Raw genomic sequence first — 22,032 nt, forward strand, 5'->3', positions numbered from 1 at the left:
AGTGAGTCCATTGGTTGTGGGAACATCTGAATGACGGGGCAAGTGAAGTTTTCCCCTTTGGTTCAAGAGCCTGATGGTTGAGGGGCTCTTGTGGTCCCTCTCACAAACTCTATAAAGTTAACATCATCCAAATTTCTCTAGCTACATTCCAGCTTGCACCTAGCCCTGTTCACTTATGGCATATTTATACACTGATCTACGCTGACTCCCAAAACACCATTTCCTCAGTTCCAAAATTCTCATCCTAGTTTTCAGACTCTCCTTCCCCACTGCAACATTCACCAGCCTACAACACTTCTTTGATTACAGTACTCCTCCAAAGCTGTTTTTTTCGTGAAATCTAAATTTTAATGATCCAACTGTTGGTGGCTGTATCTTCGACAATTGAAGTTCCATGCCTGGCACTTCTTTCCCTAACCTTCCTCCTTTCTTTTCAGTTGCTCGTCAGAGCAGTTAGTGCTGCTGTCTCAAGTGACCTGGGCTCTCTCCTGACTTCAGTGTCATCTATATGGAGTTTTCCTGTGACCGCGGGGGGCTTCCCTTCACCTGCCAAGTCCTGGAACCTCCTCCAACATCCCAAAGACACACTGATTTCTACACAGTAACTCTGGTGTAGTTAAATCAAATGGAGTTGATGGGCATGCAGGGGAGAACAGATTAAAGGATTACTGGGAAATAAATGGGACTGAAAAATTGCTCTGTCGGGACCTAGCATGGAATTGATGGGCTGAATGTCCTCATTCAGTGCTGCCATAATAAAATCCTCCCTCTTTGTCGAAACATTTGGTCAACTGAACTTTCCAGATCTAGTGTGAAATTTTATTTGAAAGCAGCCCCTACGAAGTGAATTTGGACCGTAACTGCAGGTGGTCACTGGCAGTGGCGGACAAGCAGAGAGCCTGGAACAGAAACGCACGGTTACCTTCTTTTTCTATACGGAATCCAAACACATCGTACTGGAACTCTGGGTGTGCTACAGAATCCTCCTGGAAGAAAAGCAGTGGGTGAACTGTATGCCATGCATGCATCGACAAGTGATTAGACACTGAAAGTCCTCCCTGGCCAGGAAATCTCCATAATCAGATAAATTCCAAAAAGGGGGAGCCACTCACTTTTACAGCTCTGTGTCTTCAACACTGGGGATGAGTATGTGGGGTAAACTGGCACAGAATTGGATGTGGATGTGGGATTTGGAAGGAAATTGGGAGGGGACTGAGGGGAAGAATGGTGGGGGGGATGGAGCCTGGAGAACTTCAGTTCTGAAGACAGATTGGATAGGCCGAGTTTGCTTTCCTTCACGTGGAGCAGGCTGAGTACACAGTTCAAGTACACAGGCATATAAAGGGCGTAGAGAGAGGAGATAGCAGGGAACTTTTCCCCTGAAGAGATGTATCTAAAATTAGAAGCCTTGTTTAGGGTACAGTTAGAGGGGTTCAAAGTAGAAACTTATTTATTCATAAGTGGTGGAATCTGGGACTCACTGCCTGAGGGGATGGGAAAGCCTATACTGTACTTTCAAAACTTTTAAGAATCTAGTTGAGCACTTGATTCTACAGAAGGCTGTGGACCAAGGACTAGTGATTGTACTTAACGGTTTACACGATATTGGTGTTTCTGTGCCTTGTGTCAATTCATCTGTTCAATGAGAACGAGAACGCAGAGCACAAAGACAATGCACGGCCGATTGAGTGTGGGAAGCTCACGTGCAGAGTTCATAGGACACACAGAATATACAGGACAGAGCACTGAGGGGCAGCTAACTAGCTGAACGATCTCTTAACCCCTCAGGTGGCGACAGGTGTGAATGACCCAGTGATGAGGGCATAGATTGTAATTCTGTTTCTGCACTACTTATTTAACTTTACTGTGAAATTTTCCCCTAAATTATCATGTATTGCATTGTACTGCTGCTGCGAAGTTCATCAATTTCACAACATATGCCAGTGATATCAAGAGCAAACACGAGGAAATCTGCAGATGCTGGAAATTCAAGCAACACATACAAAATGCTGGCGGAACAACAGCAGGCCAGGCAGCATCTATAGGGAGAAGCGCTGTCGATGTTTCGGGCCGAGATCCTTCGTCAGGACACAAACCTGATTCCGATAAATACATCACAGCTCATTGTCCGCCCATTATAGGGTGTGTAATTGCACCTTCTGGATAAAAGCCACAATTCGTCACAACAGGTAAGCTGCTTCCCTGTCTAAACCACTTACACCTTGAGACCAGACTGCTGACTATGAACTATTATCTACTGTTGTCCAGCTAGTTCGACAGTCTGGCGTGGTCAGCAGATTCAAGGAGTGAAGGTCACTGAGGGAGAATGGGGACAAGTTGTGTGAGTATCTTGTTTAAGGAGACTTGGTTCCTACCCAGGCCACATCAGGCACCCAGATGGTCCAGGTAAAGAGGGCACGAGCAATGGAGCTTAAGTGTATGGGTGCTCTGAATTTTAAAATATTGTAGGGAGCCTGGCCAATTTACATTGGAGAGAGTGAGAGCAGGAGATTGTTTTGGTGTGTGGGAACAAAAACTAATGGTGTTTGGTAAGATGTTGCGCTTCTCAAAGAAACTGTGAATATGAGAGGTCAGGCTGAGAGCTTCAAGCTGTTAACCTTTTGTGTGTTGTTTGCAGGACTGGAAGTGTTCTTTTTATAATCTGGGAACAAAAGTGCTGGGAAGAACATTTCTTATTTGGAACCTAAAGGTACCTTAAAGAAGAAAAGGCACCATGTTGTAACTTATGGATTTGTTCACAAGCATAGGCTCTCTGCCTTTATCCTTCATGATTTATCTGTAATAGATGAAGTGATACCAGACAAAAGACTCAGATTCCACAATGGCCATGTGCAACTTGTCAGAGTCCCAGAGACTCCATGCTTTATAAATAGTCAGAGGGAACAGGGAGAGGCCAGATTCATTTCCCGGAGGACAGGAGTTTAAGAGGGGACATGGCTGAGGTGTGATGATGCTGAGATGACTTTGGGACACATCAGTGGTGATGTAACCTGGGGTCACTGGGTGCTTCAGGTCTTTCAGACACTCTCACCCAGGCGACCCAGCCAGGGTGGATCAGGCCCCAGCAGCACTGGTCCAGAATTATGGGGTCTAGATAGGGCAAGGGCAGACTGCAGGAAACTTTCCCTCATGTCAGAGTTAGATAAGACCTCTTACAGAATTAGGGTAAGGGAGAAGAAGTATAGAGGGATCTGAGGGAGACCGTTTTCACCCAAGTGGTGGGTCCCTGGAAAGTGCTACCTGAGAGACAGGGTCACTGACACCTCTTATAAAGTGTCTCGACGAGCACTTTGAATCGCCCAAGCATAGAAGGTGTTGCCATGGAACACAGATCAGTACAGCACAGGAACAGAACCTCCGGCCCGTAACGTCTGCGCCACGATGCTGAATGAAAATAAATCCCTTCCGCTTGTACGTGATCCGTAACTTTCTGTTCCTCGCATAATCATCAGTCTATCTACCAGCCTCTTAAACACCACCGTTGTATCTGTTTGCATCGCTATCCCTGGCAGCCTGTTTCAGGCACCTACTACTCGAGGAGCAGTACTGTGCAAAAGTCTTAGACACATTCTGCATATATAGCTAGAGTGCCTTGAGTATTGTATATGAAAACCTACTCTGTACATCTCCTTTAAACTTCCCCTTTACAACACAAATGCATGACTCCCATTTCTTGACATTTCTACCCTGGGAAGATTCTTACAGTCCACTCTGTATGTGTTGCTCATCATTTTATGAAGTTTTATCAGGTCTCCTGTCAGCTTCTAACACAACCCAAGTTTGTCGAAATTCTTCTTATGGCTCACACCCTTTAATCCAAGCAGAACCCGAGACTCTCTCCATAGCCTCCACGTCCTTCCTGTAATGGGGCAACCAGAATGGTGCACATGAAGATACAAAGGTCTTTGTAAAGACTCCAGCAATCTCTTCTCTCGTCTCTTCCAATAACCTGGGATTGAGTATATCATGTCCTGGGGACTTACCTATCTTGGTACTGTTCAAAAGATCCAACATCACCACATCTTGATTCTCAAAAAGATCTAGCACATTAACGTGGCCCACACTGTCCTCCATGTCCTGTGTTACCGTTTACCTCCATCTGTAAGCTTGCAGGTAGAACACAGAACACTACAGCTCGGGAACAGGCCCTTCAGCCCAAAACGTTGTGCCATACCAGCTAAAAAGTAAATCAAATGCCCCCAAAACTAATCCCACCTACCTACACAATGTCCATATCCTTCCATCTACTCATATTCATGTGCCTATCTAAACCTTTCTTAAAAGCCTCTAATGCATGGGCCTCTACCACCATACCAGGTGGCACATTCCAAGCATCCACCACTGTGAGTCAAAAACTTACCCCTCACGTCCCCTTTGAACCTACTTCCTCCCACTTCAATGCAGTCTGGTATTAGAGATTTCCACCCCAGGGAAAAAATACTCACTCTCTACTTGATCTACTTATGCCTCTCATAATTTTATAAACCTCTATCAGATCTCCCCTCAGCCTCCGGCGCTCCTGAGAAAACAACCCAAGTTTATCCAGCCTCTCGTGATAGCACGTGCCCTAAAAGCCAGGCAGCATCCTGGTAAACCTCTTTTGCACCCTCTCCAAAGCCTCGACATCTTTCCTACAGTGGGGTGACCAGAACTGTACTCAATACTCCAGATGTGGCCTAACCAGAGTTTTATAAAGTTGCATTTAACACCACCAAAGTGTCCGGATCTTAAACAATGACAAGGTGGGAGTACAGGAAGCAAACAGAGAGACTAGTGGCAGGGAGTCAAGACAGAAATCTTTCCCTCAATGTCAGCAAAACAAAAAACCAGGAAACATGGCTGAGTACACACCCTTGTATGCAGTAATACGTGGAGGCAGTAAGAGTGAGTAACTCAGTGAGAAATGCTCCAGAGGCCAGTTGTCTGCAACTGTATTTTCTGTGTAAAAGCTGTAACTATTTGTCACTCGGTGCACAAGCCTGTGACTGTTTCCCCACATTTGCCAGACCTCTAAGTGTCAACTCATTTCCCAATGGAAATCACTTTGAACTGAATCGTCTGCATGAAAAGTGCTCAAAAATTAATTAGTATTACTATAATAAACACTGTCCAATTAGTTCAACGGATTAATTTTTAATCAAAGGAAATCAAGGATAAGTGGAAGAAGGCAGGAAAAATTGGAATTGCCCAACAGTGGGTGTGTCTTTATCATGCACTGCAGGAATTCAAGGCGACACCTTTGTGAAGACAATATGGGATGGGCAATAACTGTTTATCATTTGCTTAGCTATATTCACCACCTGTTGACAATGCCACATAAAGTCTGCTCTGTTCACTTAGCCCTCCATTCGTTCATAACCACCCTTCTACCATTCGCCTTGCATATCTGTGCACCTATCAAAACACTTCTGTTACTTTGTCCAAGGGACCCAGACAGATCTTTAAGGAAGGTGATCGGTTTAACCATGGGCAACATGAAAGCATTTTCAATGTCTGGTCTCCTCTGCTATCACAGGACAATATACCAATTCCTATTGCCAAAGCCTTGATCCTGGGATCTCAAATAACCAGAAATTCAACTGGACCAGTCACATAAATGCCACGTCTACAAGGCTGGGTATTCCGAGTGAACCATTCAACTCCTGATACCATTTGTAACTTACTCAGAGGTTCAGGGCGGAACAGGCCCTCCCGGCCCATGAAGTCACACTGCCCAGCAACCCACTTATTTAACACTAGCCTAATTACAGGAGAATGTAAAATGACCGATTAACGACTAACTGGTACATTTAGAAAGCTGGAGGGTCTGCAGGAAGGACACACAAACTCCTTACAGACTGTGCTGGAATTGAACCCTGAACTCCGACCGCCCCAATCCGTAATAGTGTCACGCTGCTGCCCTACTGTAATAATCAAGGATACAACACACAGAAGCAGGTTCTTCAGCCCACCTGGTCTACCGTGAAGATCAGCCGCCCATTACACCAAGCCTACCTAATCCCATTCTCAATTCTCCCCACGCTCTCATCAGCCTCTCCTTGATTCTACCAAACTGGAGGGGAACAACCTGCACATCTTTGGGGTACAAGAGGAAACCAGAGTTGTTAAGGGTTTCGGGGTGGGGGTGGGTGGAGAACGTGCAAACACCCCCCCCCCCCCAAGGTCAAGACCGAACTTGGGCCACTGGAGATGGGCTCTGCTAGCTGTGCCACTGTGCCGCCTTATAACACAGTACCGTGGTGGCTCACATGACACCGTAACAGCTCGGTGCGTCGGAGTTAAGAGTTCAATGCCAGCGTCCTCTGTAAGGAGTCCGTACATCTGCCATGCATTTTCTTCAGGTCCTCCCACCATCCAAAGACATACCGGCTAGTAGGGTAATTGGTCATTGAAAATTGTTTCAGGCTTAGGTTAGGGTTAATTCGAGGGTTGCTGGGGGTTGCTGGGTGGCACAGCTTAAGGAACCAGAAAGGCCTACCGTGCGCTGTATCTCTAAACGAAAATGAATACACTGAAGAAAGTCTGCACCATAACATAATAACAAAGCAAACACTGAGTTAGCACGCTATTTGCCATCCGAAGCTTTCATTCCCTTCACTACTGACGTAGCAGATGTACCATTCACAAAACAATCACATTCCCACAGCCTCTGTCATCGTGTTTCCCCAAGTCTCTCCATATTCCCACTCAGAATATATCAACCACCCCTTCACCATAGTAGTAGGCAGCCGTCGATCCCAGGGGATCATGGGTTTGAGCCTCTGGTGGACTGTGTCCTCTCCAGGGTGCAAGCCTGGGCGGGAAGGTTTGAAGAACCGGCTGTTGCCCCTGCAGTGGCTCCCCCTCTCCACGTCACCAATACAGTCCAAGGGAAGGACAAGCGCCGATACAGCTTGGCACCAGTATTGTCGCAGAGGTTGCCAGAGTGAAGTTGTAAACAACGTCAAACTGCCTGAGGGACCCCGGCTCCGGATTTCTTCCTCGGGCTTTACTCCCGAATCCTTTCCTCGTGGGTGGGTATGGCCGCAAGGCAGCGGAGGCTTAAAATCAGAGTTTTCCTTCTTCTAGGTGGGCTACCGTCCAAGGCTGTCGAGCCCCACCAGCCCGAAGCAACTGGTTTTGAGGCACCTTTGCCCCTTCTCGTATCAGTAGAAACAATTTCACTGGGCTAAGCCACACGTGAAGGCCATGAGTTGGACTTGATCGTCAGACGCTGTTAGAGATGCACGCCATTTGGCCGTCATTTCGGAAACTCAATTGTCATATGCGGGGGGGGGGGGGGGGCGAATCTCGACCAATCAGCTGATTGAAAAGTTTATAAAGGCCAAGCATTCGGAGGACACACCACAAACAACAGCGCACTGACGATGTCTCCTCACAAGGTGATAAATCGTTTTCAAGTAAATTGACAAGATCAGAGAACAACTCAACCACCCCAGCTATGCATCTTCCCAATTATTTCCAACTCCTATAATTGCTCTGCCATGCAACTATTAAAGCAAGGCTGACAAATGAAGTTTATGGACACAGTGCTGAGATGTTAATTCCATCCGAGGAAAAGCTGCAAGCTACCCATCATTCGGAAAGAGTCTTTTGTTTAGAGAAGGATACTCTCTTACCTGGGAGATCTTGGTCATTAAATCCTGTGGCCACATGCTTGGAGTCAATGCTGTAAAGGGGCCGCTACCAGGAGGGGCACTGCTGCCTGTTAAGGAAGATCAGACATCCACGTTAGTGGGAAGGGAAGGACAATCACGTTCAGAATATCAGTCGTGTACAAACCTGGACACATAACGTTCTGCCCACTGTAACCATTCCAGTCAAAACTGGACGTCACGTTAATCTGACATCCCAGTTCTTGTCCACAGCCCTACGAGTTTCACTAAAACTCGTTCTGTTTAAATGATGTCTGGCTGCATTACGGCCTGGTATGGGAACGCCAATGCCTTTGAGCAGAAAATCCTACAAAAGGTTAGTGGATTCAGCCCGCTACGTCACAGGTAAAGTCCTCCCCAATCATTCTGTTTAAATGTTCTGATTAAATGATAATGATCTTTATGCTGTTACCTTCAGATTCTCACCAACAACTTTTTCTCACCTTTCATCTTAGTCCTTCCACCGATCCATGCCCCTAATTACTGATCATCCTTTAAAGCAGAGGTTCCCAACCTGGGGTCCACAGACCCCTTAATCAATGATATTGGTCCATGGTATAAAAAGGGTTGGAACTCCAGCTTTAAAAGGAAAGGGCCCCTCCTATTCACTTTGTGCAGACCTTTCTTAGTTCAATAAACAGCACTGATATCAGTGCGCACTCTTCTTTGTTCCAAACAAAAAACCACTGTCAAGATAGTTTCCAAACCTGGCCTCATCCCCACAGATCTCGACAGCACCCCATACTGCCACATTCATCCTGCATCCGCTCTGCCATCCGATTTCTAAATGGACATTAAACCCATGAACACTACCTCACTTCCGTTGTACTATTTTTAACCTAGTTATTTAATATTAGATATACTTACTGTAATTGATTTATTTACTTTTCTACATTTATCATATATTGCATTGCATTGTTGCCACAAAGATAACATATGCCGGTGATATTAAACTTGACTCTGTATTGGGAGGACAAGAGTACTGGTTCACACTAGACAGGATTAATCTACATTTGGGAAGAGAAGGAAGGCTGTGGTGATATTGACAAGACCATTATTTTTTCTTTCATTTCTGATTGTTCTCTAGGGCAACCATTGTCAGCACGGCTTTGATAGGGAGACAATTTGATTGAATTTTTCTAAAGTTTATTAATGAGGGAATTAAAGTTGATGTTACAAGATATGACAATGGACAATAAGTTTTTACAGAGTGCATTGTGGAATAGGCCATTCCATGCTGCTCAGCAACTCCCAATTAATCCAATGAACCCAGAGGAAACCCACACGGGGAAACTCCACTTACAGTGGTGGTGACAGGATTTGAACCCGGGTCGCCTGTACTGTAAAGTGCTGTGCTAACCGCTACGCTACCGTGCCATTCCACAACCTCACTGCTACTTAATTCTGTGCACTAGCTAATGAAGGCAAATATCCCAAGTGCCTCCTTCACCATTTTATCCATTCAGGGGATTCACAGCAAGTCCCAAAATTGATTTGGCAATAATGAGGCAGGCGGTGATGGAGGAGTGTTATTTTAGTGACTGGAAGCCCGAGGCCAGTGATGGATCAGCACTGGAACCCTTAATATTTATTTTCTATGTTAATAACTTGGATATGATTGTCGAGGATTAATCAGTTTGCAGAATAACAGAATTGGCAGTTTTGATGATTGTGAGAAGTGTAGGCTTGTGCTGCAGGATTTTAATTGATCAATTGTAAAAATGGTCACAGCAGAGGCAGATGGAACTGAATGACGATAAATCTTTATTAGTAAGATTAAGACCTACACTAGAACGGAAAAACCCTAGAGATGATTAAGGAACAGTGGACCTCAGTGGACCTGTCCTGGACTCGTCATATAAAAGTAATTGCAAAGAAAGCACGACAGGTGCCACTACTTCCTTAGCAATCTGAAGAGATTTGGCATGTCATCAAAAACCTTGTCAAACTTCTACACGTGTGTGGTGGAAAGTGTATTGTCTGGCTACATTACGGCCTGGTATGGGAACGCCAATGCCTTTGAGCAGAAAATCCTACAAAAGGTTAGTGGATTCAGCCCGCTATGTCACGGGTAAAGTCCTCCCCAATCATTGAGCACATTGACATGAAACTTTGCCGTAGAAGAGCAGCATCCATTATTAAAGATCCTCACCACCCAGGCCATGCTCTTTTCTCACTGCTGCCATCAGGCAGAAGGTACAAGTGACTCAGGACTCACACCACCAGGTTCAAGAACAGTTACTACCCCTCAAGCATCAGGCTCTTGAACAAAAGAGGATCTCATCCATTGAGATGTTTCCACAACCAATGATCTCACTTTAACGACTCTTTATTGTGTTATTCCATGATCTAATTCATTGCTAAATATTTGTATTTGTACAGTTTGTTGTCTTCTATGCTCTTGCTCTTTCATTGATCCTGTTTACAGTTACAGTACTGCTTTATTGATTTGCTGAGTATGCCTGCAGGAAAAAGGAATGTCAGGTTGTCTGTGGTGGCATGTACATACTCTGATAATCAATTTTACTTTGAACTTTGAAGTATCGAGATTCCTAAACATGACAGTACAAGATAGTGAAGAAGGAATATGGAATATTTGCCAGTGCACAGGATTTAAGAGTAGGATGGCTATGTATAACTTTATAAATGTTTGGTTACACTGGAGTACCATCTGCAGTTCTGGCCTTCAGATGGTGCAGAGGAGATTTCCCAGGATGTTTCCTGGGATGGAACATTTCAGTTACGAGACAGACTGGATATGCTGGGTATACACATGAGGTGTACATAGCAAGGGCACAAATGGGGTAGACAGTGAAAAATATTTCCTGACACCCAAGGTAACTAAAACATGAAGAGATTGGTTTAGTTTAAAAGGTAGAAAGTGTAGAGGGAATTTATGTGAGATCTGTTTTTATCCAGGGGGTTAGTAGAATCTGAAGCCTGAATGGGTGGTTGAGGTAGATACCATTACAACACTTAATAAGTATTTAAACCAGCAGGAAAGCCTATGGACCAAGTGTTGATAAATGGGGTGTCACCTTATGATCATTATGAGCATGGCGGTGGGGGGGGGGGGTCAAATGTACTGTTTCTATGCTGTATGATTCTATGACACCACAGAAGGTGGTCTAGAAAGAACCCAACCATCCATAGTATCTTTGGAATGGAGGGAGAGGAGGAGGAAGGAGAATTGAAAGAAAGGAAGGGAAGAGTGGACCCACACACCATCAAGGCAATGGCCCTCAACCCATTCAACTCAGGAATAGACAAGGACAACAAACCCAAAATCCTTCCATAGAAAGTCAGAAAAAACAGGAACTTGCAGAGTCTCAGTCACAAATGCAGTTGGCATTGTTATCACCCAGGCCTGAGAATCAACTGGGGGTTAATGTTCTCCTGGACAGGACACCACATTGACTCCTCACATCCAAAACTCTGCAGCCAGAATCTTCATTTACTCCACAATTCATTGGCACCCAATGCTTCCCTGGCACTTGCCAATTCCCCCTTCCATGTTGAAATCTCTCCATTACCTCCCATACACAATCTCCAGTTCTATAATATTCTGGGATCATTTGTATTTGGTATCCAGACTACTTCAGTGATACTTGTAATGTTCGTTGCCTTGGCCTTCAATCCTGGAATACTTGACCTAATTTCTTCTGACTTTCCTTTTGTGTTTACACCTTTTATGAAGCCTCTCCCGACCACTTCTCATTTCTTGTATTGTGATTCTGTATTATCTTTTAACTATCAGTTAAATGAAATGCTTTGGGATATTAGCTGACATTAAAAGCACCTTAGAAATGCAATGCACTGTTGTTGAAACAAATGAAAATCAAAAATTGCAGACTTTGGAGGTCTGAAATATTTGCTGTTTCTCCTTTCATAGCTGCTGCCTGACCTATTGATTATTCCCTGCATTTTCTGTAGGTGAAGCAGAATTCAATTGAAATGGATGGATTTTAACTTCCTGAGGTGCAGGTCGAGCAACCTAATGAATGTTACTTTGGCAGACTTTACATTTGTGTAGTAGCTCTGAAAGCAGACAGTGAAAGCTAGAGACATGCACACATCAGGTTTGTTATTTGTATCTAAAGACACACTGCACTGTAAAATTCTGAGGAGCATAGATAGAGTGGATAGTGAGAAATTTTTCCCCATAATGGAGATGTCTAAAACCAGAGGGCATAGGTTTAACACATATGAAATGTTGGAAGAACTCAGGTCAGTCAGCATCTATGGAGATGAATAAACAGTTGACGTTTCGGGCCAGGACCCTTCATAGGTTTAATGTGAGAAGTAAGAGTGTTTTAGAGGAAAGATTTTACAGAAGTGAGGGCTTTTATCCCTGCAATCTGGAAGGCATTGCCTGAGAAAGTAACAGAGGCAGCCAGAATCTTCATAAGCGTGTCTTGATGTAAATAATATCAATACATGCATATGAATTACAAAGGCATGGTTGGACTAAGTAATGGGAAACAGGTTATTTTAGAAATGGTCATCATCAATGTGCTGGACTGAGGGGGCTGTTTGTGTGTTGTCTGACTATGGAAGTAGCTATAGTGCAGAGACACAGAAATGAGCAGGTGCACTGATATCCTGGCGGATGAGATGCTGTGGGGTGAAGAAATTAGACAGGTAAGAGGTATGAGCTCACTGTCAGTGTGCTGTCTTTACGACAGTTATTTAGTTTATAATATTTTCGCCAAGGCAGAAGCCGCCAAGGTGCGACTGCATTACGCCAAACAAGAAGTAGTTTTGAAAATGAAACTGGCCACCAGAGAAGCCGAAAAGGCTGCCAGAGAAGCCGAAAGGGCCGCCAGAAAGGCAGAAGCCGCCAAGGTGCTACTGCGTTACGCCAGACAAGAAGCAGTTTTGAAAATGAAACTGGCCACCAGAGAAGCCGAAATCCAGAAAGAAAGGGCCGCCAGAGAAGCCGAAAGGGCCGCCAGACAAAGAGAAGAGGCTGCCAGAGAAGCCGAAATGCAGAAAGAAGAGGCCGCCAGACAAAGAGAAGAGGCTGCCAGAGAAGCCGTAATCCAGAAAGAAAGAGCCGCTAGAGAAGCCGAAGAGGCTGCCAGACAAAGAGAAGAGGCCGCCAGAGAAGCCGAAACCCAGTTGGAAATGGCAAAAATATCGACAGAGTTGCAAGTGCTGCAGCTAGAAAGAGAAGAAGAAGCTGCCATGGCGGAAGCAAAATTTACCAAGGGCCAGTTACAGAAGTTATTCTACTTCTACCCAATGACTGATTAAGAGACTAAGTTTGTACTCTGCTCATTGTGACCTTACGAAGGTCAAGCGGGGAGTGTGCTGTCTTTACAACAGTTATTTAGTTTATAATATTTTCGCTTAGTAATTCATTCAATAGTATTTTCTAGTTAGAATTAGAAGTGTTTAAAGTATATTCATTGCATGTAAAATATATCGGCATGCGATGACGTCACATCCGGTTTCGCCGCGTCTTGTGGGAAAATACTGGTTTGAAATTAGCGCGAGGGTGGGGGCTTACCACGAGGCTCACCTGAGCAGAAGTAGTTTTGCAGGCATGAGAAATCACAGTGAGAGCAACGCTGTAAGTTAATAGATAATCGATATGTTGAACTAAGATGTTAATGCCGATCCTGTTAGAAGTAATGACGGTAGATAATGTTTATGCTTTCGTTAGTTAAAGAGTCGCGGATAGTTTGCATGGAACAGCTACGAGGAACCTCAGAGAGTCACGATTGCATCACATCCATACGAGGAAGGAAATTTACCCTCACGGCTCCGTGATGAAGTCAAGAATGAAAGAACCGTCAACGCTCCTTCACCCCCACAACAGGACGGCGGGGAGGGAGAGGTTCACTCCAGGACAACAATTGTCAGCTCGAACTGTACAGAAGTTTGCGGTCAAACTCAGTCAAGCCGTTCTTGTTCCGAGATCTGCCTCACTGAGGTGTACCCTAAAGAAGCACAACAAGACATTACCAAGCGTAAAGTAACCGACGAGACGCTAGGTCAGTCAGTTTTCGTTCAAACCGAGGACGGAAACAAACTTGCACAATCAGCTCAAGATACCATTTCTTTAAAACCCAAAGACACCAAGGTCTTCAGAGATGAAGCAAATAATGGGGTTGCCCCATTGCCTTTCAGAGAACCACGCCAGCGCTCACCAGATAACAAAGAGCAGGCAGTCAAACGGTTCATGTCCTCACGGAAAACCCAGAAAAGGAAACCTGAGATGCAGCAACGCACCCGATTGGCCCACGAGGTACTGTGCACCCTAATGGCAGAGGTCACAGCCATTATAAACGCACAATCATTCCTACCTGTGTCTTCTGACCCAGAAAACCCCTTTATACTTTCGCCATCAACGCTCCTTACGCAGAAGGCAGGAGCACCTCCTCCACCAGGAGACTTCTCAGACAAGGATTTGTACACAAAGCAATGGAGACAAGTCCAGGCTCTGGCAAATCAGTTCTGGCCTCGCTGGAGACAAAAATATCTACCTTTGTTGCAACAGAGACAAAAGTGGACAGAACCCCACAGGAATCTGGCCAACGGCCAGAATCACTGCTACATTCCCTAGCGGGGATGGACATGTCAGGAAGATCGAATTGAAGACTACTGACCAAGGCGATGTGAAAATTTACCAAGGGCCAGTTACAGAAGTTATTCTACTTCTACCCAATGACTGATTAAGAGACTAAGTTTGTACTCTGCTCATTGTGACCTTACGAAGGTCAAGCGGGGAGTGTGCTGTCTTTACGACAGTTATTTAGTTTATAATATTTTCGCTTAGTAATTCATTCAATAGTATTTTCTAGTTAGAATTAGAAGTGTTTAAAGTATATTCATTGCATGTAAAATATATCGGCATGCGATGACGTCACATCCGGTTTCGCCGCGTCTTGTGGGAAAACACCGGTTTGAAATTAGCGCGAGGGTGGGGGCTTTCCACGAGGCTCACCTGAGCAGAAGTTGTTTGCAGGCATGAGAAATCACAGTGAGAGCAACGCTGTAAGTTAATAGATAATCGATATATTGAACTAAGATGTTAATGCCGATCCTGTTAGAAGTAACGATGGTAGATAATGTTTATGCTTTCGTTAGTTAAAGAGTCGCGGATAGTTTGCATGGAAGTGTATTTAAAGTAGTCAATGGAGCAGGTAAACTCTCCCTGTATACTGCACCTTAGTGTAATGTAGTTATAGTCACCTTTGCAAGTATTTACACTTGAAATGTGATATTAAGGAAGGAACAAATACTGTATCAATCTTGTATTGTTTTATCAACAGTTTTCACCATATGTTAATGTGAAGAGTGAACAGTAAATGGTTAATCTTACTGCGATCTGGTTTCATTGACTGTGGTTTATCTCGACGTTAAATTCGACGTTTTCGTTACACGCGAAGGAGAACGTGACAGTCAGCATTAAATACTTCCGGCTGCCTCTGGCTACAGAAGCCAGTATCACAGTGGCGTTTGTTCCTGGATTCAAATGCTAATTCAATTATCTCAACGGAGCAATGGAGGGGAGCAGTGCAGCATGTTCATCCACAAGTTATGTCTATCGTCACTTAACAACATGCTGTCAAACGAGACAATGTTTCTCCAGACCAAGGTGTAAAGCACAGGAGAACACATAACACACACAATAACTTAGGAAAGTAAGAATTAAATCTACACATTAATTATGCGTAGATAAACAATGCAAAGTGCATAAGTTCAACGTAGTCAGGTGCGGTACAATTATCCAGTGACACTTCGCATGCAAGGCGACAGGGAGTTCAGAAGCCTACTGTCCTGACGGGAGAAGCTGTCTACCATCCTGACCATTCTTGTCTTTTTGCATCGGAGTCTCCTGCCGGACGGTAGAAAGTCAGTGAGGGTGCTGGATGGACGGGTGGGATACTTGATAAGACTAAGGGCCCTGTATATGCAGTGCTCCTGATAAATGCCCCCAGTGGATGGTAGGGACACCCCCCCTGATCCTCTCTGTCATTCTCACAGTCCTTTTTATGGAGATTTCCGGTCTGATGCTCCACTGCTCTCAGACCAGATGGAGATGCAGCTTGTCAGGATGATTTCAATGGTGCTCCTGTTGGGGGGAGGGAAAGGTTTCACCTGCCTGAATCTCCTCAGGAATTAGCGGTGCTGCTGTGCCCTCTTGTTCAGGAATCTGGCCCATTTTCACAAACCTCTTTCAATGCCCCCCTAACCAGTCAGGACACCCACCAGTGACACACACCCTTCTGTGTCTTTGTGCTCACATGTCCAGTCAGTGCTGAGCTTTAGCCTCACAGTCATGCAGTATCACTCCTCCCCCACAACCCGTTTGTGGATGTAAGTGACTAGAGCTGTGAATCATGTTGTTGAACCAAAATACAAGATAAAAGAACCCAATTACCAATTTGTAAATAGCTAGCTGAGTGTTAAGGTCACGAATTTTAAGTCATGAAACTCTTCCCTTACTGTGACTGTTGAGGAATAAATTTCAAAGTAAATTTATTATTAGAATATGTATAGGTCACCATATACTCCCTGAGATTCATTTTCTTGCAGGCATTACAGGAAAATAAAATACAACAGATTTTTAAAAAAGCTATACATAAGTAAAGACTGACAAACAACCAATGTGGAAAAGAAGACATAATGTTTAAAAATAATGTTTAAAAAAGTAAATAAGTAATACTGACTTACTAAGCTGTTAGAAATAAAGACAAAATTTACAGTTATTTGTGTGAAAATAGTATTTTATCATCAGGGCTGGGTGTATGGGTGACGTAGACCGATCCATGCTCGTCAATCTGTAATACATGATATTCCTCAGTGACGTACTATTTCTAAATTACCTTCCCTCCCTTTGACACAGTCTTTTATTCCATACCTGAAGTCATTTTGCCACAAGCAGCAGGGTTCCCAGTTTACAAGCCTCTGCTGTGTTTCCCTTGCCTCAATTGTTCACCGCACTATGGAAAAAGAAAATATGATTGGTACCTTTGTGGAATATGTTGACAAAATCACAAACAATAAATCAATAATAAAGCCAATTTGGAAAACAACCACTTTCAGTTCACTGTGCCTGAGCTCCTCGCCATATTACAATAAACAATATATTAATCAACACATAAATTCAAGCCACCGGCATATCAGAAAATGAGGCATCGGATTAGAGTTCATCATACCTGAAAGAACAGTCGGCAGACCATGAGCTGTTACAAGGGTTACTCCCGCAGATCACCATCACACAACTGGAGTCTTGAATTAAATAAAAACAATCATATAGGCATGAGGGGAAAAAAAATGACTGAAGTGGGCTGAGAGATTAGATTGAGCAATACAATTCTACACTAGATGTCTGAATATTTCACAATTGTCAAAGAATTTATAGAGAATCAGAACAAAATGCTGACACTGTTGCAAACAATGGAGATGTATTGAAGGACTGCAAGGATTTTCAAAACCAACTAAAAAACATATAAAGGAGCAGCACATAGTGAAATTAACAGGGAACACAAAAGCAGATTCCTCCAAGAGGACCGCCACCTTGTCGTAGGGTTTGGAGGCTGGCGTGCCTCAATGAGCTATGTTGACAGGGGTCAGGGCCTTGTGCTTCAGCTCTAGGTAGGGTCACCCTGCCAAACAGATCAAAGGGTCGAGTGGTCCTCCTGGTTCGGTGGTTCAGCTCAGGGCTAACAACTGTGACTGGTAAAGCAAAATCGTTAAAGCAAATCCAAATAGAACATACAGAGTAAATGGTAGGGCATTGAGGAATGCAGTGGAACAGAGAGATCTAGGAATAACAGTGCATAGTTCCCTGAAGGTGGAGTCTCATGTAAATAGGGTGGTGAAGAAGGCTTTTGGAACGCTGGCCTTTATAAATCAAAGCATTGAGTACAGAAGTTGGAATGTAATGTTAAAATTGTACAAGGCATTGGTAAGGTCAAATTTAGAATATTGTGTGCAGTTCTGGACACCGAATTATAGGAAAGATATCAATAAATTAGAGAGAGTGCAGAGACGATTTACTAGGATGTGACCTGGGTTTCAGCACTTAAGTTACAGAGAAAGGTTGAACAAGTTAGGTCTCTATTCATTGGAGCGTAGAAGGTTGAGGGGGGATTTGATCGAGGTATTTAAAATTTTGAGAGGGATAGATAGAGTTGACGTGAATAGGCTGTTTCCATTGAGAGTAGGGGAGATTCAAACGAGAGGACATGATTTGAGAGTTAGGGGGCAGAAGTTTAAGGGAAAAACGAGGGGGTATTTCTTTACTCAGAGAGTGATAGCTGTGTGGAATGAGCTTCCTGTAGAAGTAGTATAGGCCAGTTCAGTTGTATCATTTAAGGTAAAATTGGATAGGTATATGGACAGGAAAGGAGTGGAGGGTTATGGGCTGAGTGCGGGTAGGTGGGACTAGGTGAGATTAAGAGTTCGGCACGGACTAGGAGGGCCGAGATGGCCTGTTTCCGTGCTGTGATTGTTATATTGTTATATGGTTATATGGTTACGGAGCCGACAATGAAGAATCCTTCTACATCAAAGTGCGGCAGTATTCCTGAGTCTCCAACTGGGACTTGCATGACAGACAATAGTAAAAACCGAGAGGAAGCTACTGACATGGTGAAGGAAGACTAAGGCCAAGATTGGTTTTGATGGCTAAGGATACACAGAGATGGAGGACCTTCACTGCTGTCCTAAATGCCAGTAACAGGCATGCCAAAAATGGAAAAAATACAGATGTTAATTAGTTCTACTTGTGTTGCCGTGTGGCCTAGTGGATAAGGCTTTGGTCTGGTGATCTGAAGGTCACTGGTTCGAGCCTCAGCTGAGGCAGCGCGTTGTGTCCTTGAGCAAGGCACTTAACAACACATTGCTCTGCGACGACACCGGTGCCAAGCTGCTTGGGTCCTAGTGCCCTTCCCTCGGACAACATTGGTGTCGTGGAGAGGGGAAGGCTTGCAGCTTGGGCAACTGCCGGTCTCCCATACAACCCCGCCCAGGCCTGCGCCCTGGAAACCTTGTAAGGCACAAATCCATGGTCTCATGAGACTAACGGATGCCTATCTATCTATTAGTTCTACTTGCTTAAAGGAAGAGGACAAAAAAAATTGATCTCCTGAAAGGTGAGACATGTGAAACACGGTTAAAAAACAAACTGAGTGATGTTTAACAAGCACTTTGTAGCTTTTCATAGTGGAAGACACAAAAACATACAAAAATGTAGAATATTAAAAAGGGAAGAAGCAACAGGAAACGGTTCATTGGGCTGGAAAGGCCTGTTCTGCACTATATCTCTAAATACAAAAACAACTGTTACCAAAGACAAATACTAAGGAAGCTAACTGCCTGTAATATTGGGTGCTAAAGTAGGTGGAAGCTGAATTGCCTCAATCTGTCAAAATCCCCCAGCTTCTAAAAAAGTTTCACAGTGACCCAAGCCAAGAAATCGGGGGGTGGTGTGGGGGGCGGGGGGAACATGGGAACTAAAGCCAGTTGACTGACAGTATGAAGATAGTTGCAAAGAGGAGAAAGACAAGTCTTCAGTGACACGGGGAGGTTAAGTGCATGGGCAAGGAGATGGGAAAGTAAATTTGCACGAGGATGTGAGTTTACTCACTTATTTACATGCCGTGAGACTCGTGAGTGCTGCTGTGTCAAATCTAGAGGCGCTTAAACAGAAACACATAAAATTAACATGCAAGGGCAATTAGTATTTTGGCCTTTATAACGAGAAAGGTTTGTAAATAAAAATGTTGAGGAATACTCGCTTGGAGATCACAACTGGCAAGTAACCATCTGGAATACCATAATGAATTGCCTCTGCACTTCTGATAACCCATTTGTAAACTGGGTGACACACAAAGTGCTAGAGCAGCGTTTCTAATGCTGTGGACCAATGTGGAGCAAGGGGTCCGGGGGCCTCAGGTTGGGAGCCCCTGCACTAGAGGATCTCTGGGACAGGCAGCATCTACAAAGGGAAATGGATAGTTGAAATTTCAGGTCAAGATCCTTCATCTGGACCCTCTTAAGCTGTTCCATAGCTCTGTGTGTTGCTCCAGATTCCAGCATCTGCAGTCTTGTGTCCCTGTGGAAACCCGGGTAGGTTAGCCATGATCATATTGAATTTGGTGGTAAGGTTGAGGGGTTGAGTGGCTGACTGCATGTAAGGTGGGAGTAGGGAGGTTACTATACAACTTCATAAGACTTCGGTTAGGCCACAGCTGGAGTACTGAGTGCAGTTCCTGGACTTTACACTGTAAGAAGGTCATGAATGCAGGGGGGATTCACTGGGATGGAGCACCCCAGTTGTGAGGAGGAAGTAAATTGGCTGGGTTCTATTCCTTGGAGCAGAGGAGGCTGAGGGGACCTGATAGATATGTACAAAAATTGTTAAGGGCATAGATATGGTGGCTAGTTAGAAAGTTTTCTCCATAATGAGACAGAAGGCATAAGTTTAAGGAAATGAGAAAGCGGGTTAGAGAAGATGTGAGGAGAAACCATTTCACCCTGAATGGTGGGAATCAGGAACGAGCTGACAGAGAAGCTGGCAGAGGCAGGGAGTCTCACAACATTTTAAAAAGTATCAGGATGAGATCGTAAGACACATATCCAGAATTAGGCCATTCAGCCCATCAAATATGTTCCTAATTCGATCATGGCTGATTTATTTTCCCTCTCAGCCTCATTCTCTTGCCTTCTCCCTGTAACCTTTGACACCCTTACTAATCAAGTACCTATCATCCTCCGCTTTAAATATAATCAATGACTTAGATTCCACAGCCATCCGTGGCAACGAATTTCACAGATTCATCCTCTGCACTATCTAGGCCGTCCATTATTTAGCAGGTTTCAACGAGATCCACTCTCATTCTAATAAATGCGAGCCATCGAAACACCCATCATACATTAACCCTCTCACTCCTGGAATAATTCTCATGAACCTCCTCTGGACCCTCTCCACTGTGAGCACATAATTTCTTAGATATGGGGCCCAAAACTTCTCGTAATACTCCAGATGCGGTCTGACAGAAGCCTCAGCAATGAGCTCGTGCAAGGCTACAGACCAACTGCTGGTAATTCGGATGAAGATATGTGGGCACTTGATGACTGGCACAGCTATAGTGGGGTGAAGGGCCTGATTCTTTTCTCCGGTGATTCCAGAGGAGGGAATGGAAAACAGTGTCCAGGTAAGGAGAGTATGGCTTCATCCTGGGGGTGACGGGTGATGATGGAGCAAAGTGAAGGGGAAGCTGAGTTTTGGAATTAGTGAACAGTTGAAGTTTGCAAACTTTGATATATGAAAGGATGTGACTTCTGTTATAGAAACAAATGCCGGAAGCACAGACTAGAGCTGCAGAATAAGGTCATTCTCAGATCATGTGTTGGTGCTCTTGCACAGGGAAACCAAAGGCATGCATTATGTGTGGACCTGAGAGCAAAAGGAGAGCCCTGCCAGGAAAAACAGTGGATTGCTCAAACGTACCTCTGATCCTGGCTGGATCCGAATTACCAAGAGCAGAACTTCATTTGGAATCCATTTTGATGATGTGGAGTCAGAGACATTTGCTGTGGAAAGAGACGTGGTTGTGGAAGCAAATTATCAACTTGTACACTGCCTAACCAGTTTTCAGTAACTTGTTTTCATTTCAGGCTTGCAATAACTTCAATTGTTTGATGTTCACTGTAGTGTACGTGTCTGGTGAGGACACGTGAGGGAGAGGTGGGATGTCAAGGGGAAGGAAGGAGTGTAGGATTTGAGCAGGCATGGGAGTGTCTAGGTTACGGGAGAGTTCACAAGGTCGCAACATCAGGGCAAAAGGAGAGTTGGAGTTACAACTTATGGGTAAGGGAGAAATAAGAATGACCATAAAAGTAGGTCTTTTGGTCTTGCTCCACCTTTCATCAATCTTCTATCTCACCTCTAGGTTCAATCCTAACCTTGAAAGCTATTTATATCAAGTCTGCATGTTCGTTCAGTAACTGTGTGGTTAATTGGCTTTTGTATTACCCTGGATGGCCCGGGGTTGGGGGAGAGATATGCCTCTACCAAAGGAGGTGTAAGGCGCTCCTTCCTTCCACTACCTTGCAGGTCACCCTTGGGCAAGGGTGTTTAGCTCCCACGATCAGAGTCACGTGAAACCACGGAAGCAGGTGTTGTACGTCACAAGTCCTGGATATGCAACCACTGACGCCAGGCAGACAATCTCTGAAGAGTATTGATGATGGCTGGTTTTGTAAAGACACTGCCCAGAAGAAGGCACTTCAGTGGAAAGATTTGCCAAGAACAGTCATGGTTGTGGAAAGAGCAACAGCATGAAGGGTTCTGCCCCTTCGTCAATGATCCTTCATTCGGTAGTCAGATTACAAA

The 22,032-nt window shown here is 44.4% G+C and overlaps 1 protein-coding gene across 3 annotated transcripts in view; it reads right to left on the reverse strand.

Moving 5' to 3' along the window:
• sgsm3 (small G protein signaling modulator 3) overlaps positions 1-22,032 on the reverse strand; it is a 113,634-nt gene that overhangs the window by 84,794 nt on the left and 6,808 nt on the right. The window contains exons 2-6 of one of the 3 annotated variants that reach the window (XM_059953876.1): positions 21,148-21,230; positions 16,847-16,919; positions 16,549-16,630; positions 7,641-7,726; positions 923-986 (exon numbers count right to left, since the gene is read on the reverse strand). In XM_059953876.1, coding sequence (XP_059809859.1) covers positions 923-986; positions 7,641-7,726; positions 16,549-16,558 — 160 coding nt within the window. In that variant the 5' untranslated portion in view covers positions 16,559-16,630; positions 16,847-16,919; positions 21,148-21,230. Of the gene's footprint in view, positions 1-922; positions 987-7,640; positions 7,727-13,435; positions 13,854-16,548; positions 16,631-16,846; positions 16,920-19,281; positions 19,303-21,147; positions 21,231-22,032 lie in introns of those variants that run through there. The other 2 variants (XM_059953878.1, XM_059953879.1) reach the window with 2 other exon arrangements.

The sequence above is a fragment of the Hypanus sabinus genome, chromosome 29 (assembly GCF_030144855.1).
Source record: "Hypanus sabinus isolate sHypSab1 chromosome 29, sHypSab1.hap1, whole genome shotgun sequence".
Classification (NCBI taxonomy): domain Eukaryota; kingdom Metazoa; phylum Chordata; class Chondrichthyes; order Myliobatiformes; family Dasyatidae; genus Hypanus; species Hypanus sabinus.